This window comes from Bos taurus, chromosome 9 (assembly GCF_002263795.3).
Source record: "Bos taurus isolate L1 Dominette 01449 registration number 42190680 breed Hereford chromosome 9, ARS-UCD2.0, whole genome shotgun sequence".
In the NCBI taxonomy this organism is placed as follows: domain Eukaryota; kingdom Metazoa; phylum Chordata; class Mammalia; order Artiodactyla; family Bovidae; genus Bos; species Bos taurus.
Window position 1 is genome coordinate 19,600,425 of NC_037336.1, and position 26,622 is coordinate 19,627,046.

Genomic DNA, 26,622 nt, shown 5'->3' on the forward strand with positions numbered 1-26,622 from the left:
AAAGAGAGCCATAGTTATCAATTCAATGGGAAAACACACTGCTAACACATCTCAATTATTTCTAGTCAATGCAAATATTTCAGAAATTCCCTATTTTCTGTGTTAGAAAACTTTTCTTAAGTTAATGACAAAGTTTTACCAGAAAGAGGATGCAATCCTCCTCACTGATTTTTACATATGAGGCATGTGTATTTAGTGGGGTGATAGAGAAATTATGAAAGCGATCAGAAAAGGCTGTATTTATTATATCTTAAAATTATCTTTGGGAAAAAAAAAAACTTAAAGTATAGTAAAGAATGGAAGATTTAAATATCAGCACAGGAGAACTTGCTAACTTTATTTTTAGAACAAAAAACAGCACACCATTAAATAGTGTTACCATGTACACACTGCTATATTTAAAATGGATAACCAACAAGGACCTACTACTGCATAGCACAGGGAACTCAGCTCAGTATTATATAACAACCTAAATGGGAAAAGAATTTGGTAAAGAATAGATACACGGATATGCGTAACTGAATCTCTTCACTGTACACCTGAAACCAATACATTATTAGTCAACTACACTCCAATATAAAATTAAAAGTTTCTTTAAAAAAAAAAAAAAAGCTTACATTTGAAATGACAAATGTAAGAATTCACAACAAAATGATATGTCAGGATCCAAAAATTCTTCCAAAGATACATCTAAGTTTTAAAGTAAAAATATGCTACCATGAAAAAATAAGCTTTTTGCCAGAAATTATTGACACCGAAGTTCTAGTTTCATTTCTTGTCTACATTAGAAATTGGCAGCAGGGAATAATTTAGAATATTAACAACTGAATTAAATAAATAAATATCTAGCAGATTTATATTATAACAAACTGAGTAGCCAAAAAAATCATTTTTCCCACAGCAGTAGTATATTTATTGTGCTGAAATCAGGTAGCAGGGAATGAATAGCTCTAGGGAACCAGTACAGAATGTTCACAAGATTTACAAATCTCTAGTCATTACAAACTGAGCGGTAAAAACAAAAGTGTTGAATCCTCCTAGATCAAACTATTACGTGCTGCAAATTTTCTGTAGTTCTCATGTCTGCATGCCTTGAAGGGGGAGGGGGGGAGTGTGTAATTTGAATGCACAATAAATATTTCATAGTTTACAAAGTATTCTGAAATAGTCTGCACAAACAGCATTACATCCTGCACATGCAGTTTTGATATCTTAAAGATACTTAGAAATACTCATGCCTTTTTATTTTTTGGTCACAAGATCTCTGTGCAATACCCACTAGCAATTTAACCTATGTAATAAGACATAGTACATGTTCTTTCCCAGTCAATTTCCAGTTGTGTTTTTACATTACATGAAATACTTCATTGGTAAAGAGCAAATTTAATTTTCTGGTTCTGACTACTCTCACTTTTACTCACTTTATGTCTTAGCAATTAACACCTTGTAATAATCAAGCATTGAATTTAATGATCTTTAGCACCAAGGAGTCAAGAATATCGCACCAAAACGGGTTTACACTTCGTATCTAGTTACAAATAAGATCTTGCAACTCTGACACAGAGAAATATCACTCCAAAATTAAACACATTGAAAGAGAAGGATAATTTCACAAAAAAGCTTGCTGTACGCTATTTGTAAAAAAAAAAACAAAAAGTTAGTGAATTTGAAAGTTAGTATTAAAATTTACATTAGAGGACTCCTTGATTTTTTAATTAAAATTTATTTAATTTTAAATGTTCTTTCCAACAGAAGAGGTAGGTGTATTTCCACATATGAAAAATCGGTAACAGCCACAAATCAAAACAAGGAAAGCCTGATAAAAATCAACATATTCTCTTCTAACAGCACATAAATGTAGAACTATTTTATGATGTTACTAGTAGACACATAAATTGTTTCATGTTCCAATCAGACAGTAATCTTAATTTTCATAATATATATCTAGTAGTAACAGGAGTATTGAAAGGCTGCCTTTTAATCACAAAAATTGTTTCCCACAGTGATTTGTGCTGCAGGTCACAGTGAACTTTGAGCCACTGGACAGGATTTTACTGTAATTCTATTTTCACCAACACCATCATCATAAAGCCTCTAAGAGTCTACAAAGATCATCAGATTTTTAAAATTTAATTCCAACCAAAAGGGTATCTTCAGACTACAGGTGGAGAGACTTGATCATTCCAGTCAGCAAATGAATTCAAATGTGCACGTTTTAAAATATCTGCATTTTCAGTTTGGGACCAGAAAAGATAAGGTAACTGATTTTCATCAGTACTTAAGTTGCAATTTAGCTAAAAAAAAAAAAAAAATGCATAAAGACCATGTTTCTGTGATCATCACACTGAAGGATGAAGAGAAATGAAAAATCTCATGCACTGTTGATGTGAATGCAGGGGGAGGGGCGCGGGGGAAGGGTCTCCAAAGTCACGTGATGATTGCTTTAGTCTGACAACATCAAGGCTGATAAAAAAAAAGTTTAAAATAAAAACTTCATAAATAAAACATCTGGGTGTTGTATTTAACACTTTACTCAATCTAAAGGTTACTAATAATACATAGAGCACATTTGCCTTTTTGCTCCCCACCCTCAAACCCTCATTTGCTTCTGTTTTCCCTGAAATCTTAAATGAAGTGGGAACTTCCTCACTGTCAACCCCAGGTAAGGCCCAGTTCCTTTTACTCTCCTTTTGCTTTTCCATTCTTCTGCTTCTTGCCATTTTCTACCACTAGGTGGTTTTCGGATTTGTTCACACCATTAGCTGAAATACCATTCGTTGCTGTTTTTCCGGGTTTTGCTTTCTTAGGCTCTTTGTACGTCCGCACATAGAAGTTAAGGAAGAGGAATATGAAGCTGACTGCATAGACAATGAGAGCCCAGTGCATCCACTTGGGGAAGGGGCAGTCGGTGTAAAGGGACAGTGCTGTGTGCCCAATGGTCACGTGGAACTGAACCTGAAAAACAGAACAGCACAGGTGCGCTTACCGTGGGGAGCCAACAGCTCGTCACGACCCAGACAGGCCCATGCGTGCCCCCAGCACCCAAGACCTAAGAGCTCTCTGGCTCCTTCTCACGTGGGCCGCATCTCAAAACCATGTCCTCAACGAGGGCTTCCTGCTAGGACCCAAATACCCCCACCCAATGGGGTCCTCCATCCCTTTAACCAAAGGGTTCTGGTTTGTGCTGGTTTTCTGTTTCATAGGAATTATGTCTTTTGCATCTGCTGACTTCTGGACTGTCTGTCTCTTCCCTCGAGTACCACCTGAGGGTAGGGCTCCGCATTGATCCCCACGATTCCTGGGCCCTTGGCCTCTGGACCCTGGGGATTATTTTTTGGATAATGCTGAATAACATTATCTAATGAGAGGGACTATCACTGGCCTAAGAGAGTGAAGGCACTTCCGTTTTTGTTTTCCTCCCAAATATATTGCTTTCTTTCCACAAAGTTGTTAGCAAGCTGGTACATATACTTTTAAAAATACTTTTAAAAATGAGTTTATCAGAATGGTTCATTATCTGTTTTCTTATAGGAAACAGGTAAATATGCATTTTAAAATTAATTAAAAATTAATTTAAAAATTGACAACACAATCCTTTAAAAACTAAGATTCTTGGTAAAACTTAGTAGATATTTGATAGTAAGTATAAAAGGAGAGGATGGTTCTCAGTATAAGAGTTTATGAATTCCATGGGGTTAATTCCATGGGGTTAAACACTTAATTTTTTACAAGGTTAACATACAAGATTCACTGCTGTGAGAACTTCTGCCTTGGAAATACACTACCCTTCACAAAATTAACACCCTATTTAAAATGGGCAATTGCAGCTTCTCTGTTAAGGATAGCATCATCAATATTATTATATTAAATATTATTTTAAAATTTTATCCCATATATAGCTCCAAATTTCTATCAGACTAAAAAACTTTAAAAGTTTCCCAAGGCAAAATCCAGGTTTTAGGGACTTTTGATTTCACAGTGATTCTTAGAACCTGCAACGCTAGAAAAGGGTGTGTCTGGGGGGTGACTGAGTGGGGCATCGCTCAAGGAGAATCAGGTGCCGTCTTCCCACAAAGTAGATTACAACAGTTCACATGATTTCTGTCTTCATCTCATTTTCTTGGGTCCATTTACTAATAACTGAGAGAAACGAATTATACAAACTGTGTAAACAGGTTACACAAAAACTGGAGGAAGCTTCCTGTAGCATTTTACTTACAAATGAATCCTGCACACCCAGCACTCCCCAAAAGCTGTGCTTCCTGTTTGGGTAGCCTGTTGTTTGGCAACTTAAAACAGAGATGAATGATATTTCCAAATGTGATTCCACTGATAAAATTGTGCACATGCTATGATTAAAGCAAATTATAATAAATTCCAAGGCTTGAAGAATAGCTACCAGGCTGGTTTTGGATTTCCTGAAGATTGCACTCAGTCACCCAGATGCTACCAGAAGTCCTACTAGGGGCTAGTGCTGCGAACTGTCTGCTCTGAAGATGAACATTTGAGTATACCAAGCTCTGCTCTCTAAGGATTGTGTGTTAGAGAATTAAGAGTTCTTTGATCCTTCGTCCTTTAACCTATTTATTTTTTGGCCACATAGCGCTGCATATGGGATCTTAGTTCCCTGACCAGGGATCAAACTCACACCCTCTGCAGTAGAAGCATGGAGCCTTAACCACTGGGTGGCCAGGGAAGCTCCCCTTGGTCCCATCCTTTACCCCACCCCTTCCTTGGTTCTGTGACTTCTATACAACTTTCCTATTCTAAATGTATAGGATCTGTTCACAAGGACGGAAAAATGGGAGTAAAAAACAGAAAATTTATTTAAGGGCAGAATGAAGAGAAGTAATAATAACATTTTAAGTGGGAAAAAACTAAGAAAGAAGTTAGTTTTCTAACTGTCAGACGAGTGTATGCTCCTCGGTTCTGTCTCATCCACAACAAAGATTTGGAGTGACGGACATTAAAGTGCTTGGCGTGTCACAGCTCTCGGGTCTTGGACAGACCGTGTTCTAGCTCTCAGGGTTCAAATGGACCGTGTTATAGCTCTTAGACAAATCAGTGTTACAGCTCCTTTTTATTTAGATAATAGCAGGAAGATCCATCCTCGAGGCGTGAGGGCATGTTGACCCAAAGACGCGAAGAGAAGAACGCCCCACTGTGCGGGGTGGAGGGGAGAGAGAGAGAGAGAGAGAGCCCTTTGGCTCCTCTTTTTATATGTTTTTCCCTCCCCCTGGGTCTGCCCTATGCAAACTGGGCTAGCCAAGAATGCTGTTTGTTTTACCTGAGGTCCTCAAACCTTCCTTTGTTCTATTTTTGCGGGCTTTTCCCTTCCTTGTCTTTCAGCCACTGCCATTTTGGACTCCTGTTTCCTATTCTATCAACTTCAACTCCTATCGTTGGAGCACAGAGAAAGCCAGTTTGGTAACATAAAATGGTTGAAAATAACTCAGCACTTCACAATTAATGAGAGTCTAACATTCTCAGTGTTTTAATTGAGAACTTACCAGCTGCAACATGGTCAGGTATCGTTTCCACCAGAGATATTTCTGAATCCACGGGCCGAAGGCAGCTAACCCATAGTATGAATACATAATCACATGGATGAAGGAATTTATCTGGGCTCCAAAAAATGCTTTAGAAAAAGAGGTAGTTACAAGACACAGAAATCTTTATTTAATAGGTGATAAACCATTTGAACGTAAAATAAATCAATCTACATTATTTTCCAACATTTAATTCTGAGTATAGATGAGAAATAAAAGTTGTAAAATAGTTCTAATGGACAAGCCTTCTCTTCAGATAATGCCAAATATTTTTACAGTTTAGACTCCAGCTTTTACCATATAAATAAAAATGGGTGTTCTTCAAAGGCAAAGGACTTCCCAAGTGGCTCAAATAGGCCCTAATATACTTAAGTAGGTCCTAATACTGCCAATATTATTTTTCATTCTGTTGTTCTTGGGGGAATAAAAGCCAGGGTACATATAATGGTTTAAACAGACTTGTAAATCCTTCATTATTGTCTTTACACGTGCCGATACACATAGCTACAACAAAATAGTACTCATTTCTTAGATTTCTAAATAGTTTAAAAGTAAAGTAGCAAGGTGAAGTGTAGTATGACTTGTACCCTGGGTCCCCATCAGAGGAACGGTCTGTTTCCAGCTCAATGATGTGAATTATCTCCAATGTACAGGCATCTGAAAAGCTGGAGGCAGATCTTGGCCAAACTATGAGTTCAGATTCTCTTCAATACTGAGAAGGCTACATACAATTTCCTTTGAGTAAGAAGCAGTAGGTACACTGGGGCCTATTTGAGAACAAGAGCAGGCTCTGGGCTTGGAGAAGAGACGGAACCTTCAGATGGAGAAGTTCTATCTTGGTATCCTCTGGATCAGAACCACTAGAATTGCTCCCTCTCAAAATACTGTTTGCTACACTTGGGATTCATTTATGCTAATCTCTGGGGTAAATCTTTAGGTGTCAAAGTAGTCACAGATAAACAGCTAAAGCTCTACTTTCTTCAAATTTCTTTAAAGTGACATTAACACAGGAATAATTAAGCCTGGAAGTAAGTTATATATTTGTGTGTGTGTGTGTGTGTTAGTTGCTCAGTCATGAGCCTCCTCTTTGGGATCTCATGGACTGTAGCCCGCCAGGCTCTTCTGTCCATGGAATCCTCCAGGCAAGAAAACTGGAGGGGGCTGCTGTTAGACCAAGTCAAATTCTCACCACTCTCCACCCGACACATTTATGTAATTTAGTACCCGGGGACACATTCCTGAAGATGCTCACCCTGTCCTCCTGCAACCCACTTAATTCCAATCCACCACAACGTAAACATGGTACAGTGATGATACACGTGAAGAAAAGAGACTTGGTTGTTTTTCTTCCTCAGGATAAAAAACACCGTGTCCAAATACTCAATTCCTTTAGATATAAAGTACCACCACAGAGCAGCAGCTATCTGCAGAAAGAAAGGGAAAGCATTTTATAAACACCAGGATGATACTATCACATGGTTGTCTACTAAAGTTAAGTCTTAAGCAATTTTTACTGCACAAAATGTATGAGGCATAGAATCATTTTTGTTTAAGTGGGTGTGAAACGTAGGCATTTATTCATGGGGAAAATGATGGGAAATAAAAGAGTCCAAATCTATATCTACACTGTGCCAACAGTTCAGAGGAAATTTTCAGTCTGTTTCATAGCCGATGTCATGGGTACCAACCTGCTGATTGCAGTGCTGTGAACACTTTCAACTGCTATGATTTTCAATGTGGTAGAGAAACTGAGATATTTACTCTATAAAGGTATTTCAGTTGTTCATGCCTAGCCTATATTCCAGCCTCAGATATTCTTGCAAGTATGCTTGAGTAGCAACTGGTCTCTCTTTCTCACTTTAACATGTGCAACAAAATACTTAACCACATTATTTTTTATTAGGCAGTGAAATTTTTTAAATGATAAACTGCAATAAACACACACACGCAACAAATATTTCCTAGGTCATAAATATAATCCTGCTTACATGAGTAAGTCTTTTCTTTTCCTGAGCTCTAATTAAGACACCAGATGGTGCAGAAAGATTACATTACACGCTGAGATTAAGGATCCAAGGATCCAGTGAGAGGTGACCTCTGTATATACATTTTAAAATATTTCACAAGAATCCCACTAAAATAGTAATCTAGATTCATCTTTCTTATGTCAAGTATTTTCTATGACATCTGCCCTATATACCAACAGCAAAGGCAGCGGTACAAAACTGAAATCTGACGGTAAACCTGTGTGTGTCAGCAGTTTGGCAGATGCATTCACAGGAAGGCTTAGGCTCTTCAGAGCTGATGGGGTCTTTCTTCATTTGATAAGAGCACCTGTTGGATGCCATGGGTTTGTGTTTGTTTGGGTTTGGCTGTTCGCTTTTGAAAAACAAAATTACGATTATAAAGTGTAGGCAAGGAAAAAAGAGAACAGCCAAAGAAAAAAATAATGTATCTACAAACTGAGAATTATTTACTGAGTCTGTTTGCATAATAACATTGTTGAAAATGATAAAGTTGTTTGAAAACAAACTTGAAATAGGGAACTACTGACAGCAACATTATATTTAATATTCACTATTATGTTAGTCGGAGAAGGCAATGGCAACCCAGGACAGTACTATTGCCTGGAAAATCCTTTTAAAGTGTAACATTTTGGTGCAGTAAGGGGCTTTGCAGGTGGCTCAGCAGTAAAGAATCCACCTGCCAATGAAGGAGACATAGGTTTGATCCCTGAGTCGGGAAGATCCCCTGGAGCCAAAAATGGCAACCTACTCCAGTATTCTTGCTTAGAGAATTCCATGGACACAGGAGCCTGGTGAGATATAGTCTGCGGACTTGGACTTGACTTAGCAACAGAGTATGCAAACTCTATCTAGAAGGGAAGAGGTCATGTCTTATTTTCCCTCTTATCTGGCACTCTAAATCAGCAATGATTCATAAACAGTAATTAACAATCCTTCTTTCTAGTTTGTGAAAGTGTTAATCGTTCAGTAGTGTCTGACTCTTTGCGACCCCATGGACTGTAGCCCGCCAGGCTCCTCTGTCCATGGAATTCTCCAGGCGAGAATACTAGAACGGGTAGCCACTGCCTTCTCCAGGGGATCTTCTGACCCAGCAATCAAACCCAAGTCTGCTGCACTGCAGGCAGGTTCTTTTGCATCTGAGCCACCAGGGAACTGAAAAGCTACATCAAGTGAGAAGATCCCTCTTAGCTACATAACAACGAATACAAAGATGAGTCTCTGAGTAAAACACTTATTCTGCCACATCTCAGAATAACAGAGAGGGAAGAAATGTTCAAATACAATCTGCTGCCACTCTTGTCCTTTCTCCTCCTAGATATCAGGTCTCACAACAGCTACATTTTTAAAGAACTGATCAATTTACGCATGCCAGAGGGCAGGCACACAATGCCCAGAGTGGTATTTTAAAAACTTTATCCCCCAAACGTTAACATGTTGTTTCACCCAAAGGGTTTATCTAAGCTCACTCCTCAAAGAAAGCAAGTCCGACAAGTTTCCTTTTCTCTCTCCAGATGCAAGCAAGACCAGTGCTCCTCTGCTCCAACCAGGAGAAGGTTCTCTAGCAACAAACCTAAACAAAGGGGCTCCCCTCAGGCAATCTCAGGTCTGAGCTCCCGGTTAACCTTTTGTTTACATGACTGCCTCTCCCCCTTTAGCTAGAAAGCCAGCTCCACAAAGGCTGGATCCCTGTCTGCCTTTCCACTTGGGCTCCCAGTACTATCTGTGTATAGCTGATGTTCGGTACACATTTGTTGAATGATTAAAACCAACGTGACAACCAAAAGGGGTAATTTTTCATCAGCATGTTAAGTCTTCTAATGGGGAAATGAAGACAGAGGCATAAAATCATAAATACATTAAAGCAAGTCTTGGGTCTTGATGAATACTAGTGTTTATATTGTTGAACCCCAATGCTAAAGAGCTATTTTTTTTCAGGGCCAGCTACTACATATTATATTATTACTACATATATTATATCTAATATAAAACACACACATAGATATAACATATGTTATGGACACATGTTTAATATGAACACAGTATACAAGAGGCATTCAATAAATACTTAACAAAGTAAGATAATTTGTTTCTTCACTTGAGTAAAATGGCAATTTTACTGATGTAGGTGACTACAAAGTAAAATATGAAAACACTGTATTACTAGTCTATTTTTCTCAAACATTTTTCTCAGAAACTGGGTTTATACCTATACAAGCTGTGCTATGCCTAATTTACTAAACATTAAATCGTTTATATTTGTCTTCCTCATACTTTCTTAACAAATGAATTCAACTTCAAGAGTTTCTATTCTTGACCCAAAAAAACAAAAATCTAAAATATAATCTTTATACTAAACATGGAACTATTATTATTTTTTTTTTGAGTACTGCATTTCAGTAGTCCAACACATATTCACTCTCAAATCATCAAATGAGAAAAGATAATGGGGAAGGAAAATGGATTTTAAATTATGTAATTTTTAAAAAGTAGTTTTACTGACCCAAAACAATCCCACTATAGTTTTACCACTACATTTAAAGCATATTTTTCACAGACTAGAGACTACAAAATTAAACCAACTTCTACTGATTACCAGTATTTTTAATGTACTTACCCTGACTTCATGAACGTTATCAGAATAATCCACAGTCTGGCAAATATAGCTATATCCTGCATTATATGATCCCATGAGTAACTGGAAAAAGCAAATAACATTTGGAGTAAAGTTTTAGAAGATATAGCATTTAAAAGTACTACATACAATGTGCAAACTTCCAAAATATTTTTAAAAGCAATATTGTCTTAAAAATAAATTTCAAATGCACTAAACATTTAATATGTTGGAATTTCTAAAATTAATCATCCATCAATTTATTCTTAAGTTGAAATCTAAATTTAAAATGACATGTAAAATTTGGACTGAGACATTCTATCTATATTATAATATTAAGAGAAACTGTGATTAATCATGCTGCAAGAGTTGCATGGGTTTCTAGTTTTGAACCAGAGTGGATTGCATCTAACAAATTAGGTAAAGTAGCCAAATAAATTAAAGTTTTTTATGATGTTGAGTTTCTATAGGCTACGCTGTCAGTTAAAGAGATTTTTTAAAAGGAGCATACGGTTCATTTTCTTAGCATCACCAGTTCAGCTTGCTGGGTTCAGGTTGAACACTAATGAGGAGTCTCTTGGAAAACAAACTCCTTTCACTCTTGTAACTTAAAAAGTGGTTGGGTCAGTCTAGCTTTTAGGATTTCCTTTTAAAATGCCATAGAGAATTTGTTGGTGTCCAGAAAAGTATACATTGATTAGCAGCAACAGCTGTATAACAGTTAACTCATTTTAGTTCCAACCTAAAATATTAGTACAATTATATTATGTGGTAGGATTTAAATTTGAAGTCAGTATTTTACATCTGCACATTTTCATCAGTTACCAAACCTGCAACTGCTGAATGAGAAATATAAATAGCCACAACTATTTACTGAGGTCTTAATATGTTGTAAACACTATGCAAAAATTATCTCACTTATCTCTGATACTTTAGAAGATAGGTATTATGCCCATTTTATAGATGGGGGAAATGAGCCTCAAAAAAGTTAAGGAACTTCCAATGTCAGAAAAACTAGTAAGGGTTATTTTAGAATCCAGTTTGTCTGCTCCCAAATTTCACTTTAAACAAGTCTTATCCTTTATGTATGTTTCAGATTTTTGCTATCCATGCTTATGTCAATAACATAAAATTTACTCTTAGAGGAGCTAACAGTTATCTTACGGCACAACATTCCAATCGTAGTTTTACACATTCTTATTTTCTAATTTGCAACAGACCTGAGGAAGTATAAAGTGAACTTTAGTAAACCTACCTCTCTGAAGATAAAAAGGTTAAGCAAAACCATCCCGAAATTATAGAGAATGAGCACTAAACGCATCTGGAAAGGTTCTCGGTCCTTCATCCATTTTGGACCCAGCCACACGAAGAGGAGGTACAGGGTGCTTATGCAAAGTGTAGGCAGTGGAGACTGCATCAGAGGCCAGTTCTCGACGCGTTTATCTACAGAGGGGACACAAAATTCATTACATGATAAACGTTTTATCAGATGAAATTATTAGGAAGTGCCACATTTCAACTTAGCTTTCCTCTGTGACCAAATACAGATCCTTAGAGGCCCAACAAAAACACATGACATAAGTTCTAATGACGTGGACGAACCCAGACCCTACTGTACAAAGCGAAGTAAGTCAGAAAAAGAAAAACAAATATCGTGTATTAACACACATGTATGGAATTTAGAGAGACGGTACTGGTGAACCTATCTGCAGGGCAGCAGTGGAGATGCAGACACAGAGGACAGACTTGTGGACACAGGGGGATGAATTGAGAGTAGAATGGAAACATGTATGCTACCATATGTAAAATAGCCAGTGGGAATTTTCTGTATGATGCAGCGAGCTCAGGCCAGTGCTGTGTGACAACCTAGAGGGGTGAGACAGAGTGGGAGGGAGGTTCAAGAAGGAGGGGACATACGTATACCAGTGGCTGACTTATGTTGATGTGAGGCAGAAACCAACACAATACTGTAAAGCAATTATCCTCCAATTAAAAAGATATACATTTAAAAACTACATGACATTTAAACCAAAGAAACAAGACCAATTCCTGGGAGTAGCTTTTGGAAGTGAAGTTGCATTATATAAGGTACACCTTATACATTTGACAGAGAACCCTGACAACAAAGAGACGAAACAAGGTTCACTGAAAATACAGAATAGGCTTGGGATGAAATGTTAATCAAAGGTTTCACAGACAGAAAATACTTAAAGGAGAAACTTGACCTTATATTAAACGTGAAATAAATCAGCACAGTTTGGAAGCTGCTCCCTCCTATGCTAAAAGCAGGAAAAATTTAGTAAACTGAAAAGGTCTGGAGAATGGAAGCCATCCCCTGGAACATTTCTGGATGCTGAAGACAAGAGTATGGTTATATCTTAATTAAGTTGAGGATTAAGTTAGAGGTCATTACAGTTTGATAATTTATTTAAATGGCAACCACCATATTCAAGACATTTTTCTTTTTTCTTGAGAACATGAATTTATTCTTTTCCGATGAATATAATCAACTTAAGTGCTTTTCTGTAAAGCTATAAATCATTTACCTTATGTATGTGTAAATATATATATATATCTCCAATGTAACACATTATTTCATTTAAATTGAGTCAGCTGTCTTTAAATTCAAATATGTAATCTTGAATCAAATTTATAACAGAGTTTTGCCACAAATATTTCTGAGATGCATAATAATGAAATATGAGGTAGACAAAAATTTACATTATAAAAAGACACTGAAGTCAATTTTTATATTTCTAAAAGCTAAATGGCATTTTGAAGGTTGTGAATCTAATGTCTAATTTATTCTTGGTAATGCATATTATTTCTATGTTGTATTTTGAGGAAAATAATATATTTCTCAATAGTTAAAAAATTTTAGCCAGTTCCTAAAACCTAGCCTAAAGGAATGTAATTTGATTGCTCATTACAATGTCTATTTAAACTGTCAGTTTTATTAAAACTATATATGTGAAACAGCTCTGGATAAGTTAATTATCTTTCAAAATACTTTACATAAAAATAAATTAGTCTGTTTCTATATTACTGTCAACAGAAAATAAGATAGAACATGTGAAACACAAGTACAAAAATATTTAATCACATAGCTTCCAAAGTTGGGAAGTGATTTAATAACTATGGTTTCCATAAAAGAAGAGTTGCTACAAGGGTGGGATGGGGCTTCCCAGGTGACACAGTCAATAAGAATCCCCTCGCAATATAGGAGACGTGGTTTCGACCCCTGGGTCAGGAAGATCCTCTGCAGAAGGAAACAGCAACCCACTCCAGTATTCTCACCTGGAAAATCCCATGGAGAGAGGAGCCTGGTGGGCTACAGTCCATGGGGTTAACAAAGAGTCGAATATGACTTAGTGGCTAAACAACAACAAGGATGGGATACTGACTCAAAAAGAAGGAAAAAAAAAAAAAAAAACCCACAAATATGAGAACAAGAATAGAAAACCCAGAGGAACTGTTTTCACTTTATAGTTTACAGTAGAAGCCTACATCTTATCTATTCATAGAAATTATGGTCTGTCACTTAAATCAAAACATATTCCAGAACTAAAAATAAACTAAAATACTTAAATGACAGGAGGGATAGTAGTCCTCTTATAGGGAGGGTAATTTAAAAGACGGTGGGATGGCTTTTGTTGAAGGCACTGTGCCACTGTGGTCTCATTAGTGGTTGGGCAGTCTTCTTTAATGTCGCTATGCTGTCCTTCTGCACTCATATCTTTCTATGTCAAAAGGCCCCTTAAAACATGGGGTATTTATCTACTTAGATCTCTATTTTTCTATATTATAGAAAAAGACTAATACAAAGCCCCTAAATCCTAAAGCTTGGCTCTACTTCCGGTCACAAGAAAAGAAGTTGCAGGGGTGTCCCACCTCCATCCACAAACTAGAGGGCTTTTCCCATGGGATAGATGCAGAGAGCAAAAGAACTCTGCTATGAGATAATCTATGTAACAAAGAAAATCACAAAGAAAGATCGATTATATTCTTTGCAGCTGAAGACGGGGAAGCTCTGTACAGTCAGCAAAAATAAGACCAGGAGCTGACTGTGGCTCAGATCATGAACTCCTTATTGCCAAATTCAGACTTAAATTGAAGAAACTAGGGAAAACCACTAGACCACTCAGGTATGACCTAAGTCAAAATCCCTTACGATTATACAGTGAAAGTGACAAACAGATTCAATGGATTAGATCTGATGGACAGAGTGCGTGAAGAACTATGGACAGAGGTTCATGACATTGTTCAAGAGGCAGGGATTAAGACTATCTGCAAGAAAAAGATATGCAAAAAGGCAAAATGGTTGTCTGAGGAGGGCTTACAAACAGCTGAGAAAAAAAGAGAAGCAAAAGTCAAAGGAGAAAAGGAAAGATCTGAATGCAGAGTTCCAAAAAATAGCAAGGAGAGATAAGAAAGCCTTCCTCAGTGATCAATGCAAAGAAATAGAGGAAAACAATAGAATGGGAAAGACTAGAGATCTCTTCAAGAAAATTAGAGATAGCAAGGGAACATTTCATGCAAAGATGGGCACAATAAAGGACAGAAATGGTATGGACCTAACAGAAGCAGAAGATATTAAGAAGAGGTGGCAAGAATACACAGAACTGTACAAAAAAGATCTTCACGACCCGGATAATCACGATGGTGTGATCACTCACCTAGAGCCAGGTATCCTGGAGGGCCAAGTCAAGTGGGCCTTAGGAAGCATCACTATGAACAAAGCTAGTGGAGGTGATGGAATTCCAGTTCAGCTATTTCAAATCCTGAAAGATGATGCTGTGAAAGTGCTGCACTCAATATGGCAGCAAATTTGGAAAACTCAGCAGTGGCCATAGGACTGGAAAAGGTCAGTTTTCATTCCAATCCCAAAGAAAGGCAATGCCAAAGAATGTTCAAACTACCACACAATTACCCTCATCTCACATGCTAGTAATGCTAAAAATTCTCCAAGCAAGGCCTCAACAGTACATGAACTGAGAACTTTCAGATGTTCAATTGGGATTTAGAAAAGGCAGAGGAACCAGAGATCACATTGCTAACATCTGCTGGATCATAGAAAAAGCAAGAGAGTTCTAGAAAAACATCTACTTCTGTTTTATTGACTACGCCAAAGCCTTTGACTGTGTGGATCACAATAAACTGTGGAAAATTCTTCAAGAAATGGGAATACCAGACCACCTTACCTGCCTCCTGAGAAATCTGTATGCAGGTCAAGAAGCAAAAGTTAGAACCGGACATGGAACAACAGACTGGTTCCAAATTGGGGAAGGAGTACATCAAAGCTATATATTGTCACCCTGTTTATTTAACTTATATGCAGAGTACGTCATGCGAAATGCTAGGCTGGATGAAGCACAAGTTGGAATCAAGATTGCCAGGAGAAATATCAGTAACTTCAAATATGCAGATAACACCATCCTTAAGGCAGAAAGCAAAGAGGAACTAAGGAGCCTTTTGATGAAGGTGAAAGAAAAGAGTGAAAAAATCTGGCTTAAAACTCAACATTCCAAACACTAAGATCATGGCATCTGGTTGCATCACTTCATGGCAAATAGATGGGGAAACAATGGAAACAGTGAGAGACTATTTTCTTGGGCTCCAAAATCACTGCAGAATGTGACTGCAGCCATGAAATTAAAAGACGCTTGCTCCTTGGAAGAAATGTTATAACCAACCTAGACAGCATATTCAAAAGCAGAGACATTACTTTGCCAACAAAGGTCCATCTAGTCAGAGCTATGGCTTTTCTAGTAGTCATGATAGATGTGAGAGTTGGACTATAAAGGCAGCTGAGTGCCAAAGAATTGATGCTTTTGAACTGTGGTGTTGGAGAAGACTCTTGAGAGTTCCTTGGACTGCAAGGAGATCAAATTAGTCAATCCTAAAGGAAATCAATCCTGAATATTTATTAGAAGGACTAATGCTGAAGCTGAAACTATAATACTCTGGCTACCTGATGGGAAGGATTGACTCACTGGAAAAGACCCTGGTGCTGGGAAAGATTGAAGGCAAGAGGAGAAAGAGATGACAGAAGACAAGACAGTTGGATGGCATCACCGACTTGATGGACATGAGCTTGAGCAGCTGCGGGAGTTGGTGATGGACAGGGAAGCCTGGTGTGCTGCAGTCCACGGGGTCGCAGAGAGTTGGACAGGACTGAGCAACTGAACTGACTATGTAACAAAGAAAGGAAGATAAATTCACCTTAAGGCGATTCTAATTTCTAACATTATACGTTATTTCTTACTCTTATATACACAATTCCTACTGACTTCAAAGGCAGTTCCGAGCATCAAGCAAGGGAAAAATTAGAGAGGTGGGTCCAAAATTTCCCCCAAATCAAGAATAAATAAAAACGTGCATTCTTGGGAGGGAGTTTGGGGGGAAATGGATACATGTATGTATATGTATGGCTGAGTCCCTTTGCTGTCCACCTGAAACTGTTACAAAATTGTTAAGTGGCCATACTCAATACAAAATAAAAAGTTTAATAAAAAATTTAAAAAGAAAAAATGTTAATTGAATCATGGAGTCACAAAGAGTCAGACATGACTGAGCGACTGAACTGAACTGAATCTTCAAGAGCTCATGCTCGTTCTCAATCATGTCTTACTCTTGTGAACCAATGGACTGTAGCCTCCCAGGCTCCTCTGTCCATGGGATTCACCAGGCAAGAATACTGGAATGGGTTCCCACTGCCTACTGCAGGGGATCTTCCTGACCATTAAATACAAACAGTTCTACAAAACACACATTGGTTTTTGCAATCCTTGAACGTAAGCCTCAAACTTTGCTTAAAATATTAATTTGAATATTATTTTCCTTAAACCTGAATAGCAAGTTTACACATGACATAAATGATTGGTTATATCATCATAATTTTGTAAAACCAAGAACAATGAACTCTGAATGGTGGGAGAACTGAGGTTCTCTTTAACAGACTCTCTCAAACCACATAAAAGTTGGCATTTTGTTCAGGACTGTTACTTTTCAAAGAACCGAAATCTTTCAATAAAATAAAATAAAGTTCTTTTGGGAAAAAAAATGCCCATCTCTTAATGCACAGTGTTACTCATGGAACAGAGATATTTAAAGAGACACGAGTAAGAAGCTGAAGGTCTAGACAGGAAGAAATACTGACAGAACCCAACAGGGATAAAAGAGGTGGCAGGGGGCAGACAAGGAGTAACAGGCGCAACAGAGAAGGCATGCGAGACTCCACTAGCAGACAGGCGGGCTGTTTTAAGGCCAGCTCTGTGGCTGTGGGTAAGACCTTAAGGGCACAACTTGTCCTCATTCCCTTCATCTGTAAAGCCTGATGGGGAGCAGGGAAACTGGATTAGCGCTTCTCCGACTTCAACAAGAAAAAGAATCACTTGGGAGCATAGTTACAGTGAAGGTTTTGACTCAGTAGCTTGGGGGTATGGCTCACCTTTAGGAAGATTTACTTTCTAGAAGTAGGATTGTACTTTCTAGAAGCTCCAAGTGAAGCTATGCCAATGTTCCATGGACCATCCTTGAGTAGCAGAACACTAGGTGACCCCTTGGGAGTTTTTCTTCTAACTTCTAAAAATGGCTACTTTTTACAACAACAGCAAGGAGAAGAAGGGTTCCCTGGTAGCTCAGATGGTAAAGAATCCCCCTACAATGCAGGAGACCCCAGTCTGATCCCTGGGTTGGGAAGATCCCCTGGAGGAGGAAAAGGCAACCCACTCCAGTATTCTTGCCAGGACAATCCCATGGACAGAGGAACCTGGTGGGCTACCGTCCATGGGTTTGCAGAGCTGGGACACGACTGAGCAGCTTTCACTGTTTCACAGAGAGAAAGAATGGGATTGAAGATAAGGAATACTGGGTTAAGAAAACAAGCAGTTTTTGCTGGCCAGGGACCCACTTCTCACAGCCAGAGCCCTGCACGTATTCTCCTTATATCACACTGTTCTGTGGCCATCCTCCAATGCCCTATCCCCACATCCTATGCCTCTGGTCTGACCTCTTCTTCTGAGTTTGGTGTTTATTTTTTTTAAATAATCACTTTTTATCTCTTTATTTATTGTTGGCTGTGCTGGCTCGTTGTGGCTGTACGGGCTTTTTTCCTCAAGTTGCGGCTAGTAGGGGCTACTCCGTAATTGTGGTACCAGGGCTTCTCATTGCGGTGGCTTCTCTTACTGCTGAGCGTGGGCTCTAGGGCATGTGGGCTTCGGTAGTTGCAACCCGTGGGCTCAGAAGTCGCGGCTTCCGGGCTCCAGAGCACAGGCTCAGTAGCTGTGGTGCACAGGCTTAGTTACTCCACAGCAGGTGGGATATTCCTGGACCGGAGATCAAACCCATGTCTCCTGCATTGGCAGGCGGACTCTTTACCACTGACCCACCAGGGAAGCCCTTAAATAATCTTTTGAAGGAATTAAATCCTCTAGTTACTTGAGTTACACGGAATCCAAATATATATCATGCGTATTAGAGTAAAAGAAGACATGTTTTTGGTTTGCTGTCAGTACACAGTGATGGGTGGGGTTCCACACCATGAATTTATTAGGGGTGGGAAAAAAAGAAAAATTCTATTGAAACACTATCCCTCTTGCCAACACTGAAGTCAGATTCTGTCATCAAGGAATATCAAGATTCAAATGGGTTTTATGTAACATTCTTGGGAATGCTCTCTATGCAAAGCTCTTACAGGGGAGGGAGAGGGTCAGTATGGCACAAATAGCATATAAACTGAACTCTAGTTGATTCGTCATATTGTCTTCTTTCTATATTTTATTTTATTAATATGTTTACTAACATGTCTATGCCATCCTATTTTGATGATTTTGCTCTTATTTTTGAGTCTATTTATTAACAATTTTGGGCCTTCCTCATGGCTCAGATGGTAAAGACTCTGCCTGCAATGCAGGAGACCTGGGTTCAAGACCTGAGTTCAATCCCTGGGTCAGGAAGATCCCCTGGAGAAAGGAATGGCTACCCACTCTAGCCTTCTTGTCTGCAGAATTCCACGGACAGAAGAGCCTGGTGGGCTACAGTCCATGGGGTCACAAAGAGTCAGACATGACTTAGCAACTTTCACTTTCACTAACAATTTTAAGCCTTTCATGTTGCACATCCCTGAATATTCATTAGAAAGACTGATGCTGAAGCTCCAATACTTTGGCTACCTGATGTGCAGAGCTGACTCATTGGTAAAGACCCTGATGCTGGGAAAGATTGAAGGCAGGAGAAGAAGGGGACCACAGAGGATGAGATGGTTGGATGGCATCACCGACTCAATGAACATGAGTTTGAGCAAACTCTGGGAGATGGTGAAGGACAGGGAAGCCTGGCACGCTGCAGTTCATGGGGTTGCAAAGTGTCGGACATGACTTAGCGACTAAAAAACAACAATAAATTAGATGTGTAGAATTTCAGATTTAGAAATGATCCCTTTATTTTAAAAATGAGATGCATAGAGACCAAGAGACTTGCAGGAGACGGTGGAGCCCACCTTCTCAGTCACCATGCCCACTGATTTCAGGCCTAAATTATAGGCCTGAAGAATTTTTCAAATAGAACTCTGACTATCCATCATGGTCCTTAAAGGGAAAGAAAACAAGAGAGACTTACAGAAGCTCCCTGAGCAGAAAGAAGGACAAGAGATAAACACACTGAGGCTCGCACCTTCTCAGGTGCCGCATCCAGCAGACCTGGGCTAGGGTCACGATGCTCTGGAAGACACGACACCAAATACCGAGGAAAGACCAAGGATGTGTAGCTTTTGAAAGAGGAGGCCTCATCAAATACTGAGAGACCTAAAGAGGCACCAGATTTCTTCTCTATTTCCAGAGAACCCATGAGAAGGGCTTTGGCAAAATAAATTATGCCTATAAATTCAGAAATTTCTAACCATGAGGTCTCTCTTTCTATAAGTAGAAAAGCTGTCTCCTTTGGAAATGAGTTTCCTTTATTTAAGTTGTGAATAATTAAATTAATTTTAAATGAAAGTTAAGCACATCTAAAATTAAATGTTACTGCAAATCAAGTTTTGGAGCAAGGAACTTTATTTCAAAAATAAAAATTACCAAGACATATTTTAACCTTCCAGACCCTTAAGGGTTAACTTCTTTCTCAAGAAACTGTTTTCATCTAAAACACTCTGACTGTTTCACAAAGCTCATGCCAAGTGAGACTGGTTGACAAACACTAGTTTGGTCAATAATCATACAATTTTATCTATATTAAAAGGCCATGTAATGGTTAACAACTATGTGTTCAAGAGAACTCACAAGCTGTTCACTAGAAAAGAGTTCACTTTATTATGTGTAAATTACACCTTTATTTTTTTAATGGTACCAAAAATATGGTCCATCTGAAGCGGGGCTTCCCTTGAATACCTTCCCCACCAACAGTTTTGCTTATTCTTAACCTGACTTACATCTTAAAAATCACCCAGCATAGTAAATAGAACAGCCCTTCATCCCTTCTGAGCTCACTGATTGGGGACAGGTCATTTTGTCCTTTACCTCTCAAAACTCATCATCTATTAGAGGAGACAGACATGACAAATCAATTGCTTTGCAGGATTCTGAGAGCAACATCAGAGGCCAGTCTGGGGACAGGAGAGAGGTGACAAGGGCAGCTTCCGGAGCTGACGCCCAAACCACTCCTTGAAGAAAAGAGGAGAAACTTGGCAAGGAGATAGGAAGGGCGGAAGGCTTTCCTGCAGAGAGAACCATATGTATAAGGAGCCACAAATCAAGAAATAAAACACGTACTCTGGAATCTAAGCAGGCCTGAGGTAGAGGATGTGAAGTGAAAGTGAAAGTCGCTCAGTCGTGTCCGACTCTTTGCGGCCCCATGGACTATACAAGTAGTCCATGGAATTCTCTGGGCCAGAATACTGGAGTGGATAGCCTTTCCCTTCTCCAGGGGATCTTCCCAACTCAGGGATCGAACCCAGGTCTCCCACATTGCAGGCGGATTCTTTACCAGCTGAGACACACAAGGGAAGCCCGAGGTAGAGGATATACACAAGGAAAGATGACAGGAAATGACTAGAGATTTACAGGTCAGATCAGACCTGGGAGAGTCTCACAAACTCTGCTGAAGAGGCTGGAACTTATCCTGTAGATAACAGAGAGATGCTTCCTTGGTTAGAAACTGGAGACCACATGTGGCTTTCAGCAGATGCTGATGGAGGCAGCAGGGGATGGACTGAAAGGGAAAGGCAGGAAAACCAGCTGGGTCAGTGGTTTTCAAGTATTTGTCTGTTGCCCACAGAAGAACCATCTGCTCATTAAAAATGTAGATTCCTAGTTTCCACCCCAGATCTACTGAATCAACATCTCTGTGGGTAGGGCTCAGTACTACAACCTTCAAATTCCCCTGCTGATGCTGATGGGCGGGGCAGCCAGCCTTGGAGACCACTACACTGTGCAAGAAATGAGTGTAACCTGGATTCAAGGGCTGCACTGCCAATGGAAAAGATAGGCAGATGTGAAAGTCACAAGAGCAAAATCTACAGGCTTGGTGGCTGATATGGATGTGAGAAGTGAGAGTGAAAGAAAAGCTTGGGGTTACTCCCAGATTTCTGGCCCGGTTGGTGGCACATATGGTGAAGTTGTGGATCTGGGACAGAGAATAAAGGAAGAGAAGCAGGAGGTAATCAGGTGCTTTCTAAACCTCTTCTGTCTGAAGCACTCGTGGGACACCCAGCAGGAGGTATCCAGCAGGGTCTGGAGCTGCAGATGACTGCCAGGGCAGCAGAAACACAGAGGAGTCACTGGCAGTGAGAACCCCTCCAGGATTTCAGGTCACAAGGGAAAGAACACACAGAATGAAAGACTAAAACGAACGAAGGCTGAACCCTGGGGAACACCTAAGGGAAGAGTGGGATCAATGGCTGCGAAGCAACCAGAGAGGAAGGAAGAGAAAATAGAAAAAGACGTGAGGACCAAGAGAGGGGATGGGCAACAGACTCTATGGATGCAGGATCAACTGTTCTTTCCAACTCTTTTTAATGAGAAAAAATAACTGTCTCACAAGGTTGATGGGTGATAGTTAAATGGGTACGTTCTCAGCACACGTGGACGCCACAGGCCCTTCCTTCTGTTGCACCGTTCCCTCTGCATCTCCACACAGGTGGGTCATGTGTTAGGGATCACCTGGCAGGTGGGTCCTATGTCAGGGATCATCTGAGCCCCTCTGGCTAAGAGCCAAGCCCTCTATGTCTTCTAGGCCTTTTCTTCCCAACCTAGAGGCGTTCTCTAGGCTCTGAATATGAACTCTCAAGTCAGACTAGCAGCCTTATGACACCAGCATTCTCATTCACCAGCTGAATAAGCCCCAGCAAGCTACCCAGTCTCTCTGACTTTATGGGTGATGTTAGGGTTGCTGGGAGGAATAAGACACGACGTACACTGTCTGACAGAGAATAAGAGCTCAGTACATGTCAGCACTGTCTTTACTATTGACAATAATCAAACCACTAAATCCTCCTCTCTCCCAAGAGTTAAACCAGATTAAAGAAAAATCACCATCAGCAACTAATCTTAGCAGAAGACTATAAAGTGAGAAGACAGAATATTTTATAACATATGCTCAGCATATATATTTTATAACATATTCTCAGCATATATAACAAATTATAAAATGTGCTATATTCTCAGCATATATAATATGTTATATATGCTGAGAATATAGCACATTTTATAATTTATTCAGGAAAGCAAATGCATAACAAGTCTAACTCTAAATTTTTAATTATTTGAAAAAAGTTTTTTTAAAAAAACAAAAGCATCCTTTTAAGAAAATGTAAGCCAGATTTTAATAAATAATAAAATATTTTTAGTCCAATAGTTTTGAAGTAACCCAAGTCCTTGGAAACTTCTACTTGTATACAAACAACTGTAATTAATTCTAACAACAAACTATGTATAGTAAAACAATTTTCTTAAAAAGCTCTATAGGCCTCTTCTTTCTTTGAAGGCTTATTTCTTCTAAAGCTTTTAAGAACTTGGGATTTCTACCAGTTAGAAGGAACTTTCTTCTGCAAGTAGTCTAAGCTGACAGTTGATTTACAGGGCTTCCCAGGTGGTTCAGTGGCCATCAAAAGAAAAATTAGTAAAAATTTAAAATTTTAGAAGATCCAAATTCCCAGAATTGACAAGGAAGGGCACATGGTTACAGGAGGGAATAATCTTAGTTGGGTGATGACTTGGAGAGTCACACAAAGCAGAGGGAATATGGCACCCAGGGACAGAGGGCAGGACCTGAACTGACAACAGCTGGATTCCAGCTCTATCGGTCATTTTCCAGCCCCATGACTTTGAACTTGAAACTCTTGGGCCGCAGTTTTCTCCTATGTAAAATGCGGGTGATAATGTGTGTGTGCTCAGTTACTCAGTCTCGTCTGATTCTTTGCCAGGCCATGGACTGTAGCCCGCCAGGCTCCTCTGCCCATGGAACTCTCCAGGCAAGAATATTGGAGTGGGTTGCCACTTCCTACTCCAGGGGATCTTCCTGACCCAGGGATCGAACCCACACCTCGTGCATTGGCAGGTGGATTCTTTACCACTAGCGCCACTAGATTACCCAAATCACAGAGTTGCTTTGAGGTTCAAACTGAAAACCCTCTGTAGGAAGCCACTCCAACACGAACCCTTTTTGCACTCAAAATTCACTAAACATGAATTTCTTCTCAAACTTTTAGAGCACGCTGTGACTGCCTCTAGCATGCCATGACCCTGTCCTGGCACTGTCTGCTTAACTGTGTCCCATGCCAAACAGGGCAGGGACGTGATCTCTAAAACCACAGAGGTTCCCACGGTGGCTGCACCCACAAATGGTTGAGCCCAAGCACACTGAAGGCCACAAAGTATCTAGAAAACAGCTACTATTATTACGGCTACTGTGAGAATCGACAGTCAAGACATTTTATTTTTATTGAAGTGTAGTTGATTCACAGGGCTCCCCAGGTGGCTCAGTGGTAAAGAACCGCCTGCCAGTGCAGAAGACCCAGGAGACGCATGTTCAATCCCTGGGTCGGGAAGATCCTCTGGAGAAGGACATGGGGACCCGCGCCAGTATTCTTGCCTGGAGAATCCCACGGACAGAGGAGTCTGGTGGGCTACAGTCCATGAGGTCACAAAGAATCTGCCACGGCTGAGTGACTGAGCACACACGCAGCTGATGTGCACTGTTGTGCCAATCTCTGCTGTACAGCAAAGTGACTCAATTTTATAACTATACAGATTCCTAACATTCAAGATATTTCTAAACTGCCCTTTTGATTCCTACAAAATGAGCAAGAGTCCTTGATCAATATCATTCTAAAAAAAATACAAAGTCTCTGTTGGAGTGGGAAAAAAAACAAGTATTCTATATAAATCCATGCCATTGCTGTGGTTCTCTTAAATAAATTTTAATAACATTATTTTAAAATTCTTTAAAAAAATTTAAAATTTTAAAATATTTTTAAATTCTTGTTTTTCTATCATAGTACATAGTGATTGTGGTGTCAGTCTCTCAGTCGTGTCTGACTCTCTGCAACCCCATGGACTGTACTCCACCAAGCTCCTCGGGGATTCTCCAGACAAGAATACTGGAGTGGGTAGCCATTCCCTTCTCCAAGGGGAATCTTCCCAACCCAGGGAGCGAACCGTTGCACTGCAGGCAGATTCTTTCGTCCAAGCTACCAGGGAAGCTCTAGTAGGTAGTACATAGTAGATTATCAAAAACATTAAAACTCCATCCTTGTGCTATTTGAAGTGCGGTCCCAGGCTTTCCTGGTGGTCCGGTGGTTAAGAATCCACCTGGTGCAGGGGACACGGGTTCATTCCTGGTCTGGGAAGATCGCACATGCCGAGGGACCACTAGGTCCAAGCATCCCATCTACTGAGCCCGAGCTCTAGGGTCCTCAAACTGCAACTACCGAGCCCACGAGCCCTAGAGCCCAAGCTCCACAACAAGAGAAGCCACGGAAACAAGAAGCCCACACGCTGGAACTAGCGAGGAGCCCCTGCTCGCAGCAGTGGAGACCCAGCGCAGCCAAAAATACATACATAATTTAAAAAGAAAAGAAAGTGTGGTCTCTGCACTAGCAGAAAAGCACATCTTGGGGACTTACTTGAAATGCAGATTCTTCAGGCCTCACTCAAGACTTACTAAGCCAGAGCTGTGCTTTAATTAGTTTTCTAGGTGATTAACACATTAAAGTCTAAGAACTGCTTTAGTCTATTCAGAAGTGTAGGCCTACTTTATATAATACATAATCAAGTCATGTAATTTTGATTTGTTTGTTCCTAGAGCCTCCCTGAATAAATCAGCTAGTTTTGTTTTCTAATGACGTCTACCTCTATTTAACCTCCCATAGTGCTTAGTCGCTTAGCTGTGTCCGACTCTTTGTGACCCCATGGACAGTAGCCCGCCAGGCTGCTCTGTCCATGGAATTCTCCAGGCAAGAATCCTGGAGTGGATGGTCATTCCCTTCTCCTGGGGATCTTCCCGACTCAGGTATCGAACTGGGTCTCCTGCATTTTAAGTGTATTCTTTACCATCTGAGCCACCAGGGAAGCCCTTAACCTCCCACAGACAAAAGAAAAACTCAAGTCCAGCAACCAACTAGAGACACTGAGTAGCTTCTGGAGTATAGTCAAGACATCAAGACATCAAGAAGTATGTACTACACATTGTTCTCTGTAACTATTCACTCCTCCTTAATAAATTAGAACCAACAACTGCAAATCAACTCCATGTTTTTAACACCTGGAAGCTAATCACTAATCTTCAGGTGATATTGTTATAAATCCATTCGCCTCTAAAGACTATACAAAATAACAGTGACTTCATGGTATGCTGTACACTGAAGCATCCCAAAGAGAAACTGCTATTTTTCTGAAGAATGTAGTCAATGTCTTCCTCCAATCATTATAAGTATCATGAGGGCCAGGGCTACAGCCCTTGTTCCTTGATGTATCTCTACAACAACACTTGCAAAAACTTGCTAAAAGAAATTTTTTAATGAGCAAATGTAGATAACTGTTGTCAAGAAGAGTTTGAGAAAGATCTTATCTCTGTGACAAGGATAAACTAAATACCACCTCTTCTGGGTACCAGTCTAAAATCTGATGCTTAATATATTCTTCAAGCCAAGGAAGATTTGGGGTATCAGAGAGATGAAATAGGCAGAAGCAGAGAAGAAAGGTCTGGATACAAGTGGACAGGTCACCAGCTGAGATTTACTCTAGAAATCAAACATTCTGAAGATAGTGGAGGACCAGGGGGTGAGTCAGGGTGATGACCAGGGGGAATGTCTGTCTGCTTTAACCCACTCTGGGCTCAGGGCAGAGGATGCTGCTTTTAGTTTGGAAGACTGCCTGGATGAACTGAAGGAAAGGGCAGCTCCTGAAGAATTCGGAGGCTGAGCTAGAAAAGACTAAGAGGT

At 39.7% G+C, this 26,622-nt stretch overlaps 1 protein-coding gene across 1 annotated transcript in view; it reads right to left on the reverse strand.

Annotated features, from left to right (window-relative positions):
* Positions 1–1,707: 1,707 nt before the first annotated feature.
* Positions 1,708–26,622, reverse strand: part of ELOVL4 (ELOVL fatty acid elongase 4) — a 38,808-nt gene continuing 13,893 nt past the window's right edge. The window contains 5 exon segments of the mRNA NM_001099050.1: positions 1,708–2,955; positions 5,511–5,638; positions 6,802–6,973; positions 10,191–10,271; positions 11,443–11,630. Of these exon segments, the coding sequence (NP_001092520.1) occupies positions 2,680–2,955; positions 5,511–5,638; positions 6,802–6,973; positions 10,191–10,271; positions 11,443–11,630 (845 nt within the window). The 3' untranslated portion in view covers positions 1,708–2,679.